General features: G+C 42.7%; 1 protein-coding gene across 3 annotated transcripts in view; it reads left to right on the top strand.

Annotated features, from left to right (window-relative positions):
- Positions 1–14344, top strand: part of FXR1 (FMR1 autosomal homolog 1) — a 37345-nt gene that overhangs the window by 14366 nt on the left and 8635 nt on the right. For all 3 annotated transcript variants that reach the window (XM_066601560.1, XM_066601566.1, XM_066601570.1), the window contains exons 2-8: positions 2249–2301; positions 2391–2484; positions 4837–4908; positions 5831–5979; positions 7734–7827; positions 10225–10341; positions 12198–12368. In XM_066601560.1, the coding sequence (XP_066457657.1) occupies positions 2249–2301; positions 2391–2484; positions 4837–4908; positions 5831–5979; positions 7734–7827; positions 10225–10341; positions 12198–12368 (750 nt within the window). The remainder of the gene's footprint in view (positions 1–2248; positions 2302–2390; positions 2485–4836; positions 4909–5830; positions 5980–7733; positions 7828–10224; positions 10342–12197; positions 12369–14344) is intronic.

Below are 14344 nucleotides of genomic sequence, written 5' to 3' on the forward strand. Positions count from 1 at the left end.
TAATTTGCACCTTGTATTATACTTATTTTACGTGACTCCTAGAAGAAACGGTACTTTTTCTTTATAGTTGCATATTTTATTCAAAACAATGTATTGATTTTTAAAGAGGTTTGCATTCGGAAGTGTTTGACTGCAGAACTTCCTGTAATGAGCTGCTAGCCGTAATACTATTTATGTAACAAAACTCACAGCACTAAGGCCTCATGTCCACGGGTAAATTAAGATTTAAAATCCGCAGCGTTTTTACCGCACGCGGATCCGCGCCCCATAGGGATGCATTGGACACCCGCAGGTAGTTAAATACCTGCAGATGTCATTTTTCCCGTCAGGCGCGGATCCGCGTGCAGGAAAAAAAAGTGACATACTCCATTTTCGTTTGGGTGTCCCGCGGGGACGGCTACCGCAGGCTTCTATTGAAGCCCATGGAAGCCGTCCGGATCCGCGGAACACCCGTACCAGAATTGACTCACCTCTCCAGATGCTGCGGTTCTTCCTTCCCTTCCGGCTGGATCTTCTTTCTTCGGCCCGGCGGATGTGCCCGGCGTGCCGAGTACATCTGCTGGGCCGAAGAAGGAAGATCCAGCCGGGAAGGAAGAAAGAACCGCAGCGTCCAGAGAGGTGATTTTATTCTTATTTTGTGGCTTGATGTCCGCGGGGCGTTTTTTTTCTTTTAAAGCGCGTATTACTCGCACACAAATGCTCAGCATGTTGTATCGTGGTGCGTATTGCACGCACATACACCCCAAGATGGCGCATCGGGGTTGGCGACGCTCAGCAAGTACGCATCATTGCATGCTTGGTACATGCCCATGTGGCACACCGACACGTGATTGTGTGAGTCCGGGCTAACTTGGGATCTAGTGAATAAGTCTCATTTTGTATGGTGTGGTTGTACAATTGAGGCCAGTCTGCAAGTGATTCAAACATACCAAAGGCAGCTAAATTAGGTGGTTCACACTGGGCGGAAATCTCGTGGCATATCCGCAGCGGAACCGCATGGAAATCCCGTGAGATTTCCACAGATTTTGGCTCTGGTTTCAAAAGTGGCTTATTCCGCTGCGGCCATCTCTCCCCATAGAGAGGAGAGAGCTAGAAATGGCGATAAAGCCACAGCATGCCAGTTAAGTTTTGCGCGGCATGTCAGTTTCAGCGCGGCTTGGCTGCAATGGATTGTCCGCAGCGTGTGGGGAGATTTTTGCAAATCCTGTCCACTTTGCTGGTTAGTCTTGGGCTTAAGATTGCCGTCGGAATTTCCATACAAATGGAGTCTGTTTTGTATATGTTGTATATGTAAGGGTTCTGTATCAACTCTTCCGGAGATATACCTTTGAAGAATAACTCAAGTACTTGGTACACAGTTGGAATCTCTAGAATCTGACTTGGGCTGGGTTCACACTGGGCTTATTGCCGTTGCATATCCGCACTGCGGCAAATCCGCTGCGTTTGCAGTGCAATGCAGCACAAATGAGATTTGCCAAAAAGCTGTTCTCACAGTGTGGATTCTTTCCGCACAGCTGCAGTGCGGAAATGCAACTGCGGCGTGGTTTTCAAAGATGCAGAATGTTCATTCTACGGTCTTTTCCGCAGCACTTTTTTGTCCATAGACCTCTATTGACGCAGCCAAATCTGCGGCAAAAAGTAAAGCGCTGCGGGAAAAAACGCTTGCGGATTTTTCCGCACGGGAATGCGGTGAGAAAAATCTGCAAGCCCAAATTAACCTTTTGAAGCGGTTTTGCCGCAGAAGCAGTTCTTCTGCGGCAAATCCGCCCTGTGTGAACCTAGCCTTAGGGCTCCTACCCACTTGCGTTTTTCTTGCATGTTTTTTTTCATGCGATATCGCTGCATTTTTTTTTTTTTTTTTATGCGATTTGTCAATGGGACTTTCTAATGTTTAAAAACGTAACGCACAAACTTGTGAAACTTTAGCTTCATTAAAAATTTTTTTCCCATGGAGTAGATGGCCATCACTGGATTCTGTCATTTTATCAACTATATAGGTCTGAGAAACTGTGTAGGCTCTGTGGTGTATTTATCACAAGTCATTGTGAGGTGGAAGGTTGCATAAAATCTGCAAGAATTTCAACATGGTATTCTTAGAATAACCATCTTTCTTGTAAGGAAAACATTCAAGTAATGTACATTTTTACAGGCACTTTCATTTATTTTTTTGTTAACGAAGCCATACGAAGTTATTAAACTTCAAGGAATCTTGTATGTATTTTAAATCCACTTTTTTTATTGCTTTCAGGGATTCATCAAAGATGTCCATGAAGATTCGCTCACAGTTGTTTTCGAGAACAAGTAACTATGCCCTCTTTATGTCTTGCAAGTGACATCCCGTCTCGTGTGCACGCGTCTTGTATTTTAATGCATTGTTTTCTAATCTCTAGCTGGCAGCCGGAACGTCAGGTTCCATTCCATGAAGTTCGGATGCCCCCCTTACCTGACATCAAGAAGGAAATAACTGAAGGGGATGAGGTTGAAGTAAGTTAGAGGCATTCAATGTAAATGCATATAGGGAAAAAAATCTTTTCAGTAGTTTGCCATATGATCACTTGCCACTTTATGATCCAAAATATGCTGATTATGGCTTGTTCGTAGGATTACAAATCTGGAGTTCCACTTCTCTGGTCAAGCATACTCCGCTCCAGCACTGGAATAGCCCCTGTGTAAATCAATGTCTAATCCACATGGTTTTTCTGTGTGGAATCCGGCAATAATTAACATGCTGTAAACCTTAAAGGGGTTGTCCCGCGAAAGCAAGTGGGGGTATACACTTCTGTATGGCCATATTAATGCACTTTGTAATATACATCGTGCATTAATTATGAGCCATACAGAAGTTATTCACTTACCTGTTCCGTTGCTAGCGTCCCCGTCGCCATGGTGCCGTCTAATTTCAGCCTCTAATCTCCCAATTAGACGCGCTTGCGCAGTCCGGTCTTCTCCCTTCTGAATGGGGCCGCTCATGCCGGAGAGCTGCTCCTCGTAGCTCCGCCCCGTCACGTGTGCCGATTCCAGCCAATCAGGAGGCTGGAATCGGCAATGGAACGCACAGAGCCCACGGTGCACCATGGGAGAAGACCTGCGGTCCACCGTGGGTGAAGATCCCGGCGGCCATCTTAGCAAGGTAAGTAAGAAGTCGCCGCAGCGCGGGGATTCGGGTAAGTACTACCCGTTTTTTTTTGGTTTTTTTTTACCCCTGCATCGGGTTTGTCTCGCTCCGAACGGGGGGCCTATTGGAAAAAAAAACAAAAACCAGTTTCGGCGCGGGACAACCCCTTTAATGATCCGCAGCACATTCATATTACTTCCAATATTTTCCTAAAGCAATTGTATAAAACGGCAGCGCATTCCATCAGGGTTTAGTGCAAAATCCGCTCTGAAATCCTGAATGTGTAAACTTAGCCTTACTAATTCATCAGGGCAGGCAAGGAAAAATCAAGGTACTCACATATAGATGTTTTCCTCACATCTTTATGTACTAATGTGCATTTCTTGTAAATTATCTAATTTAACCCCTTAAATATGTAGCCTTCATTCTTCGGATTCTCCTCCCCACTTTCAAAAAACTTTAACTAGTTTTCCAACGAAGTAGCTGCCTGAGGCTAGTTATATTTTTCAATAATACTATCTAATGTATGATATAAAGTACTGAAAACCTAATACTTTTCTAAATTGAGTAAAATGAAGAAAAAAAATGCAGTTTTGCTATCTTTACAGGGTATTGTTTTTACAGTGTACACACTGCAGCAACAACAGAACTTTATTCTGTGAGTTACTACGATTACGACAAAAAAAATGGGGTATCAAGTACTACAGAAAAATATTTTAATAAATGATATATTTTCTGGCGCCATCTTCTTATCACCATAACTCTTTAATCTGGCAGTTGATGGGGTTGCCAGCAGCTTGTTTTTGCAGGATGACCTGTATCTTCTATGGGTACCATTTTGGTGTACATGTGACTTTTTAACTACTTTTTACTTCATTTTTCTTTTCTTGGTGATGAGTTACACTAAGAATTGTAATTTTGGCATTTTTCTTTTTTCCTGGTAACGTTCAGAGCACGATAAATGAGTTATTCTGAAAGAACTGATTTCAACGGGCACATTGGTACCAAATATGTTTGTGTTTTTTTTTTTTTGAACTTGCCATAATTTTATACTTCTGTATTGTAATATGACTATTCTGCTGCCCAAATTAGGACAGACCAAATTTCAGCTTTGAGGGCCTTCAGATGGGCCAGGCTGCCACGACAACTGAACGGCATCACACGATCCCCAAACTCCGATCAGGGCATTTAAATGTTTCTCAGAATTGACAGTGGCATATAGATGGTTGATTGCCTCGATCAACATGAGCGCTGATCGCAACTGTTGCTGGTGGGTGTCAACTATCGGAAACAGCCAGGACCTGCCCTGTATGTAGCAGGATTAGCTCCTGATTCTACTCCATACAAACTCCTACGCTGCAGGGTGCACATATACTGCCAAAAGCGTCAAGGAGTTAGAATTACAGGGGAGAAAAACTGATGCTTCAAGTTGTTCTGCTACTGGTTGATGTAACATGGGTGACCTTTATACATGCCACCTGCAAGAAAATTGTGTGAGTTATAAGCATGTTGGCACATAATGCTGAAAGCTGCAGACACAAAAGAGAAGAGCAGACAATTAATTTAAGGGTACGTTCACGATTTTTGCTAAGTGTGAGCATGCCCTAAAGGATTTTTGTACACTTAGGATTTCATGTATTTATAAGCCCACCCAGTGAGCATGATTAGATGTTACTATGATGTACAGTACCTTTATCCGTATCTCTCGCTTTATTTTATAGGTGTACTCCAGAGCTAATGACCAAGAGCCTTGTGGATGGTGGCTTGCTAAAGTCCGAATGATGAAAGGAGAGGTAAGTTTCTACCTCCTTTTACATATTTATAACTTTGAATTTTATAGGAAGTAATGACATTGGTATTATTGAATGTACATTCCACTACCTAAGTCTAGCTGGTGTTAATTTGGTGGTAACCCTAGCAAATATCCTTAGTTAGTTGGTCAGAAATGAGAGATTACGTTACTAGGATTTTGCTTGACATTTCTACCAGAACACAAAAGTGATAGAAATGCATCTGCTTCCATTCCGTCAACCACGGGGGTTGTATTGGAGATGGTGCAGGAGAGCATATCCTGGGAGACTGTACATTAGGCAAGAGATGCTTCCTTGCAGGATCAAGCAGTGGTGTGTGGAGACTGCAATGTGTTTACCCAGGTTGCTGCCTGAGGGTAATTCACTATGCTATGATACCCAGCTACAATTTTTTTTAATTTACCTATTCATTTAAAAAAAAAATTTTTTTTTTTTTTTACTTCTCTAAAAAGACTTTCCTCAGGATAGGCCAGTTATGTTTGTTCGCGTCTGCAACCACTGTGTCCTCTTCCTTAGGCTGGTGGCACACGAGCGATCCAGATTCCACATGCAGGAGCCTGCAGCGGAACCTGGCTCTAACCCTGGCCAGTGACCCTGCGTACATGTCATTTTCTGTATTGCGAATGACCGTGGACATGTGCCACCGGCCTTACTTATGTGGTTACAGTGGCTAATCTATACTGGTGGCTGTGCATGGTACTGCAGTTCATCCTGTACAGATGAGCTACTGTAACCATGTAAATAATGAAGAGGACACATTGGTCAGATGCCACTAATCAAACTTGATAACCAACTCATTTCTTTCTGTAAATCCCAACTGCTTTAAATCATTCCAGACTTATTGACAAGCATTTAGGCAAGCTTTGATTTGTCTTTCAAATATATATATATATATTTTTTTTAGTTCTATGTTATTGAATATGCTGCTTGTGACGCTACCTACAATGAAATTGTGACATTTGAGCGGCTTCGACCTGTCAATCAGAACAAGCCCGTGACAAAGAATTCTTTCTTTAAATGCATGGTGGATGTTCCGGAAGACCTGAGAGAAGCGTAAGTTACCTTAAATGGTCGTTGCACTTTGAGATTATTTGTGGGGAATAGTAATTGTATGGAGAATCATAACCCTCTCTCCATCCATCAACTCAGGGAAAATTGAGAGTTAGAGAGTAGAGATTCAGCCTGCAAAGGAGAAAACTGATGAAAACTGCCATATGCCAATGATATAATGGCTAGAAAGTGGTTTTTCCTCATGTACACAACAAAAGTCCCGAATTCATTCATGAATGTAACTTCACCGCGTATTACGTGGTGAATGGAGTCAACGAAAGTGCATTGATCTTTTTATTTTTATTTTTTTATTTTTATTTTTTCATTGGCAAACTCAAACTAACCTTTTTTTTTTTTTTTGTGTCTTTTTTGATTGCATATAATATGCAGGTACAGCCCTGGTCTGTATGGGTTGCATATTAAACGCTGTGCACAGGCAGTACATTGCGCATATGTGGAATTTAATACGCAACACCAATAAGACAGAGCAGAGCATTTTTATATAGAAAAAGAAAAGTCGCACTGCATATGACAGTGCGTGAGATACGCTGTTATGCTCAGTGCACAGTTGCCCTGCGCAGCGATAGCCAGCTCACGCACCGGTAGAACACTGCTTTTACACATATCGCCTTATTCATACGGCCGTGTGAATGAGCTTGATTGCAGGAGTACAGGCTGTAATCCCGCATCATAGTTTTGCCATCGGCTAAGATTAAAGCCCAGGGCCAAGTGCCTTATATTTAGTGCACTTGGCCCTTAAGGGGTTAAATTTATAAACTCCAATTTATAGTCTTTTCATGGACAAAAAGAGCTAACGTACATCTACATGAACAAGAACATTAGCCTGATCATTGAGCCATCTAAATACACCCGTGATCAGACAGCAAATAAGCATTCATCAGCTAATCGGCTCCTTTAATGTCAGCATAGAAAAGTTCATTAGTCAACTGCATATCTCCCTGTGTTAGAACAGGAGATGTCCAGCTGACCAGTAGTGGCTGTATGGAGACAAATGATTATTACAATCTCATCCCTGTACTCCCTGCTTATAATTTGCCTATTTATGCAAAAAGCGAGTGTTGACCAACATGCTTATTGTCAGTCAACGCTCATTAGGATGGGCAGATTTCCTGCCTGTGTGAAAATGTGAGCCTTAACCAGAATCCTCCCCTTTAGTGTGATTGGATACGAATGACTATCGGTATGAACGTTTTAACTTGAAGAGCGGTATTCTGATTAGCTATTTTGCGGTCCAACAGCCATCTTTCCCCTCTGTAATTCCGGATAAGCAGGAGTTCTATTGGTGTTGATCTGTATGCTCTGTCAACCTTTTTATGTAAGGAACTTTGCTGGATTATCAAGATTTCTGGACCATTGGGTGATGGAGTATAACTTCGACCACATGGAAAATACGACTTAAAAAAAAAAAAAAAAAAAAAAGTGTGAAACCACGCTTTGGGGTATATTCACATATAGCAGATTTTGCTGTGGATCTGCACCAAAATTCACAACCTAAACGGCATTGCGGATTTTAATGCAGATTCTCGTCAAAATCCACACTATTTGAAGTGGTTTTTGCAGTAAATCCGCAGCAGATTTCATCCCTTCTGCGGTGGATTGGCATCAATTCTGCTAAATGCAAACGTACCCTTATACGGTTAGTCTTATAAATCGCTTCACGTCCACAAGATTGTAATTGCAGAAAGTTATGAAGTGTCAGTAATAGTGCAGCTGTAGTGTTTTGTTTTTTTATGCAGGTGTGCCAGTGAAAATGTGCATAAAGAATTCAAGAAAGCCGTAGGAGCATGTAGAGTATATTTTAACTCCGAGACTAATCAATTAATTATACTGGTAAGTATGTGCTTACAATTAACCAATGGCATAAGATGAGTTTGTTATTCTGAACCCAAATTACCAGCTTAAAGCGGCAATCAGTTTGACTTGTTTCTGTAAAGGAGACCTACTAGACGAAAACATTTAAAAGCAGGTTGGTGTACACTAAGTGTGGAAAACGTTTTTTTTTTTGTAATTGATTTCAGCAAAGCTTTTGATAGTCCCATTATTAAAACTCTTGGATACGTTGGATTTAATCGCTGGATAGTTCATTGAACTTAAAGATGACTAAAAGTTCTTTAAATTGTGACTTTTCTGAATGGAGACTTGTTATAAGAGTTAACCACATGCGTACGCTGTGAGGTGACAGCTGGTCCTGACAGTTGGTCCAGGCAATTACTCCAGTGAGTCGCTCTAGTCAGGGGGTGCAGTCAGAGGAGAGGAGTCAGGGCAGTCCTCTCTGTGAAAAGATAGAATCTAATGTTAGTCTGTTGGTTACTGCTAGACAGAGAAGACAGTTAATATACTAGTGTAGTAAATGTGGTGTGCATAGATCGAGAGGGGTGTCGTCTCTCCTTGAGAGCACGCAGAAGGTGTGTGGAGACACCTAGGAGGTGAGTGGGTGCTTAAAAACTCCCTTGTAAATGAGCCCAAAGACTGCAGTTTATGAATGTAAAAAAAAAATATATAAAGAGATACAACCTTGATACAAGCCTCAAACACATTTCTATCAGCGGTGCTCTAGGTGTGCTGAAGTCTGGGGAAAATCAAACTATAGCAGATTTCCTCCATTACAAGTTCACACTCGAACTTATAACTCTTTCTTCACCCTGCCAAGCAATCCTATTTAACCGTTCTCTTCTCACTTTCCGGTAATCCAAAACGACTGATACTTTTCACTCCATTCTCAGTCTAAAAGTACAGCTGCCTCCTATGACAGATCTCGGTGCAGAAGACCTTGCCGCTACTCTGAGGCCTGTAGCCTGTGCCAGTCACTGTATTGGCTGCCCTTCTACTGTAGAATGCAATTCAAACGCCTCAACTAGATCAACATTGAGGGGGTAATGGGCTGAACTGGGTGAACACATGTCTGTTTCCAGCCTAAAATAGTATGTTACTATCCCTCATCCATAAATCTCTCCGCAGTGCCACACAGCGCTATGTCTTCTCCCTCCTCTAACGTCATACACATGCTCTCCTCTCTGCTGGTGACCTTACACAAAGTTCATCCTTAATCCGAAACTCACTCCTGTCTCCCAAGGTCTTTTTTTTTTTTTTTTGCCCAGGCTGCAAATACCCCAGAAAATAAGTTTAAAGGGGTTGTCCCGCGCCGAAACGGGTTTTTTTTTTTTTAAACCCCCCTCCCCCGTTCGGCGCGAGACAACCCCGATGCAGGGGTTAAAAAAACAACCCCCACAGCGCTTACCTGAATCCCGGCGGTCCGGCGTCTTCATACTCACCTGCTGAAGATGGCCGCCGGGATCCCCTGTCTCCATGGACCGCAGGGCTTCTGTGCGGTCCATTGCCGATTCCAGCCTCCTGATTGGCTGGAATCGGCACGTGACGGGGCGGAGCTACACGGAGCCCCATAGAGAAGAGGAGAAGACCCGGACTGCGCAAGCGCGGCTAATTTGGCCATCGGAGGGCGAAAATTAGTCGGCACCATGGAGACGAGGACGCCAGCAACGGAGCAGGTAAGTATAAAACTTTTGATAACTTCTGTATGGCTCATAATTAATGCACAATGTACATTACAAAGTGCATTATTATGGCCATACAGAAGTGTATAGACCCACTTGCTGCCTCGGGACAACCCCTTTAATCTTCAATTTCCACAGTTTTAAGCGTGCCTGAATACTATTTCCTTTTAGGGAGACCTACCATATTCACTAACTTGACTTTTCTCTACGCCTCTTACATTTTCCCTCAGAACCTGATCCTCACCCCCTCCCTCATCTCTCTGCATTCCCCATAATGGACTACATATTTGTACATACTGGCTGGTGACCGGCTGATGCGGCTTTATGTATAGTAATCTATTTTATAGGTAGCTGGAGCACTGTACTTAACACTACATCTACCTCTTGTATCACCCCTTTTTCCTCATAGACTAAGCTCTTGTAGGCAAGGCCCTTAACCCTCTTCCAATTTTTATTAGTTTAATACTGTATGAAATGTCCATGTTCCTGTTGACTTGTAAAGTGCTGCGGAATATATTGGCACTATAGAGATTAAAAGTAGTAGTTAAAAATGTCATATTTTTATTAACGGTCATGATGTGGGAGGCAAACATGTACAATTACGTCTAGGCGAAGACTGGCTGTCATTAAAGTTTTTTATGTTGTGCAGTTTGACAAACTTGTGTATAGTTTTAGTGAAGTTTATGTTAATATTGCCTTTTCTCCCTATTTAAAGTCTGCAAGTGAAGCAACAGTGAAGAGGGTAAATATACTAAGTGACATGCACTTACGAAGTATTCGCACAAAGCTGATGCTTATGTCCAGGAATGAAGAAGCCACCAAACATTTAGAAGTATGTTAAATTTTACATTCACAAAAATCTAGACTTTCTGTATCTTAAAATAAGTTGCATGTTTGTTTTTGCAGGCTTGCTTTCACTTGTTAGAATATGAAAACTGGTTGCACAATCCCTTAGTATTTTCTCACTTCCCAGACTTACCTGTGGTGTTGGAAGATTGGCTGTCTTTTGTTCTGGACTAGAAGTTTCTATTCAAAAAAACAAATGCAACTACTAATCTGGTTATGCAGATTGCGTATGGTTTAAATGTTTAACACCTTCCATACAGCCGTATATCGTATTACACAGTAATGTTGGGAGGTAGTTCCTGCAGTCCCCTGTACATGTGCGGCACAGGAACGCCACGGCTCCTGCTGCAATGAGTGGGATCAGAAAGTAGTTGTATGGCGATTGCTGGGTGCCTGTGCGTTAATGTGGCAGTCTGGATCTAACAATGCCCCCCAGATCTGCTATCCTAGTATACCTGCTAGATGTCTAATAGGTTACCTATTAGCTTCACGTTGACAGGCAACAATTCACCGAAGTACTGAATTATTCCTAGGTATTTTAAAAGCTTGATAAAGGGTTAAAAGGGGAAAACTTTTTTTTTTTTTCCATTATGGGAAAAAATGAGGGCATACATCTATAAAGTTGTTGCGTTCTTTAACCCACAGGGTAAATACCAGCTCACAGAAATATTAATTCAAAGCTGTCAAAATACGTACTCTTGAATACTACAAATTAAAACTACAGCTCTTTCCATAAAAACAAGCCCTCACAGGTTCAGCGAAGGAAAATTTAAATTGTGGCTGCACAAATATACTGTGTGTGTGTATTTATTAATGACTATATTACCGCATATTGTTCCCCCACAGAAGAAAAAACCTTTTCAATGTATTGCAAAGAAGTCCTTCCACTGAAAATAAGCCCTTTCTAAGATTTGTCAACATGGCATTATAAGGCCCAATGTCCACAGGGAAAATGGATTTATTAAATCCACGTGTGTCTCCCACACACGTGATCCGCACCCATAGGGAATCACTGGGCACCCACGGGTAATTAAATACCTGCAGATATCATTTTTCTCCGGTGCGTGGATTGCACGTGCAGAAAAACACCGGCAGCATGCTCCATTTTGTGCAGTTTTCCTGCACGGATGGCTTCCACAACTTCTGTGGAAGTCAATGGAAGCTATCCGCCCCGCGACAAACGTAGCTGACACTACGTCTGTACCACTGGAAAGCAGGAGTTTAAAGACAAAAGAAAAAGATGGTATGCTGCCGGCATTCCAAGCGCATCCGCCGGGCAGAAGAGGAGAGCTCCGCAGCATCCGGAACGGTGACTATAATATATTTTTTTGCCTCATGTCTGTGAGCCAGGTGGAATCTGCTACAGGATTCTGCATGGGAAAACCGTGCGGGCCCGTGGATATGAGGCCTAAGAGTGTATTATAGTTCTCTGAAGGTGCAGATTAAAAATAAAAGTGGCAGTAAGGGATGGTAAAACTTGGATATCAATGCATTCATACATTTCCAGAAGGAACATCAGAGTTATTATACATAACAGATCCTCAGTAAGGATGTTCCTGATTTATTCTATGGGAATCCGTTCACACTTGTGTTGTGACTTCCATTCATTACAGAAGTCACTATACATTGCTGAATTTGTTGTACAACAGATTCAATTTGCTTGCAGCGGTGTCTGCTTTTTTTCCCCCCTTCTGCCAAGGTGTCATTTTGCTGGATAAAGATAGTCATGGAGTTAGTTTTGTCATTCACTGAAATGTGAATATTACTTAAAACAGACATGTTTCAAGAGCTGAAAGATCTTCTAGAAAATGATTGCAATGGTATTGTGTTCTTGTTTTCTAGTGTACAAAGCAGCTTGCCGCAGCATTTCATGAAGAATTTGTCGTTAGGGAAGATTTAATGGGGCTCGCAATAGGTACACATGGAAATAACATCCAACAAGCCAGGAAAGTCCCAGGTATTACAGCTATCGAATTGGAAGAGGACAGTGGGACATTTCGAATCTATGGAGAGGTTAGTGTAATGTTGGTTTCACATTGCAAGGGATCTACGCAGATCCATTCAAGTTATGTTACTAAGGGTGAATGCACACGGGTGGATTTGAATTGTGGAATCTGGAGTGGGTCACAGCAAATACCGCCCATAGCATACAATGCAAATGTGATTCTTCATGCACATGAGTGCAAAACCAATTGCAGTTTTCACTTGCGAATAAAAAATCGCAGCATGCAGATTCCACACGACCGGCTTCCATTGACATTGTGAACAGGCTGCAGATTCTGTGGCAAAAAGTAGGAGTTTAAAAAAAACAAACTGGACTGCGCGTGTCTGACAGCAAGCCATGCGGACCATCCACAATACAGAAAGAACATGAAAGCAGGTATGCATAGATGCCACTGCTGCCAAGGCCGGATTCCACATGCCGGAACAGACTCGTATGCATGCAGCCTAAGGCATATAAAGTGTTTCTAGTAGGTTTACTGTTTAATACAATATTTATCCCCAATTATAGGCAGCTCCTTTTAGAGAGCTGTCCAGGACTTAAAAAAAAAAAAAATGTACAGGGTTAAAATGGTATAAAAAAAAAAAAAAAAAAAATGTATATGCATCCACTCCAGTGGCTCCCTGCACTGGAACCTAGAAGAAGCGGTTTATTGTGCATGTGACTGCTCAGCCAGTTGCAGTATTCACTGGGCATGGAAAAATCGCTGCTGAAGCCTCTGGCTGAGTGGTCCCTGCATAATCTATGGCACTTGGCTGGCTGCTTCCAGGTTGCAAGCAGAGGGTCCAGTGTTGGACAGGAAGCTGCTGGAGCAGGTGAGTATACTTTTTTTATTTATTTTTTCAAAACCTGTAAACAGCTGACATTTGCTTGGGAAGTTGCTGTTGGCTACTATTACAGCAACCTTAGAGCTTAGAAGGCTGGCCATTGAAATGAATGCTTGTTAGGACCGCCCTCTATGTGATGGATCTCTGAGTGAAGGCCCTTTTCTGACATCCATATACTGTAGCCCAGGGGTCCCCAACTCCAGTCCTCAGGGACCACCAACATGTCATGTTTTCAGGATATCTTATAGTGAGAACACCTGTGGCAATGTCTGAGGCCCTGACAATAATTACATCACTGAGAAAATCCTGAAAACATGACCTGTTGGCGGTCCCTGAGGACTGGAGTTGAACACTGCTCTAGCCAGATAAGGCAACCCATTTAATCAAACTACTGAATATCTGGACAGGAGAACACAATCCTTTAGGCCTCATGTCCACGGGGAAAATCAGGCCCGCCGCGGATTCTTCATGGAGAATCCGTAGCGGGTCCCTCCTGCCCCGCGGACATGAGGCCAAAAAAGAATAAACTCACCTCTCTGGACGCTGCTGTTCTTCCTTCCTTCGCGGCCGGATCATTTTTCTTCAGCCCAACGGATGTGCTCGTCACGCCGGCAGCGTGCTGAGCGCATGCGCCGGGCACATCCGCCGGGCTGAAGAAAGAAGATCCGGCCGCGAAGGAAGGAAGAACCGCAGCATCCGGAGAGGTGAGTTTTAATTCTGGTATGGGTGTTCTGCAGACCCGGACTAAAATGGAGCATGTCGCGATTTTTTTTCCCCAAACGGGGATCCGCGGCTGAAGGGAATCATGACATCCGCAGGTATTTAACCACCTGCAGGTGTCCAATGCATCCCTATGGGGCGCGGATCACGCTGCGGGAAAAACACTGCAGATTTTAAATTAGAATTATGCCGTGGACATGAGGTCTTAATGTGTACCTCCAAATAGGCCACTGACTATTGGGGGGAAAAGAGTGTTCGTTTTTTTTTGTTTTCTTCTCCCTGGCATATTAGAACCTTGTGCTGGTGGGGCTGGATTTATTGTCCTCTATATAATGAATACTGCACTTCACCTCCACTTTGAGAGCAAAAATCTCTGGGGTACTTAAAAGGTACTATATCACCAAAGATATTTTTTTTGTATGTATTAAAAGCAGCTAGTG

Source organism: Eleutherodactylus coqui, chromosome 1 (assembly GCF_035609145.1).
Source record: "Eleutherodactylus coqui strain aEleCoq1 chromosome 1, aEleCoq1.hap1, whole genome shotgun sequence".
NCBI classification, from domain to species: domain Eukaryota; kingdom Metazoa; phylum Chordata; class Amphibia; order Anura; family Eleutherodactylidae; genus Eleutherodactylus; species Eleutherodactylus coqui.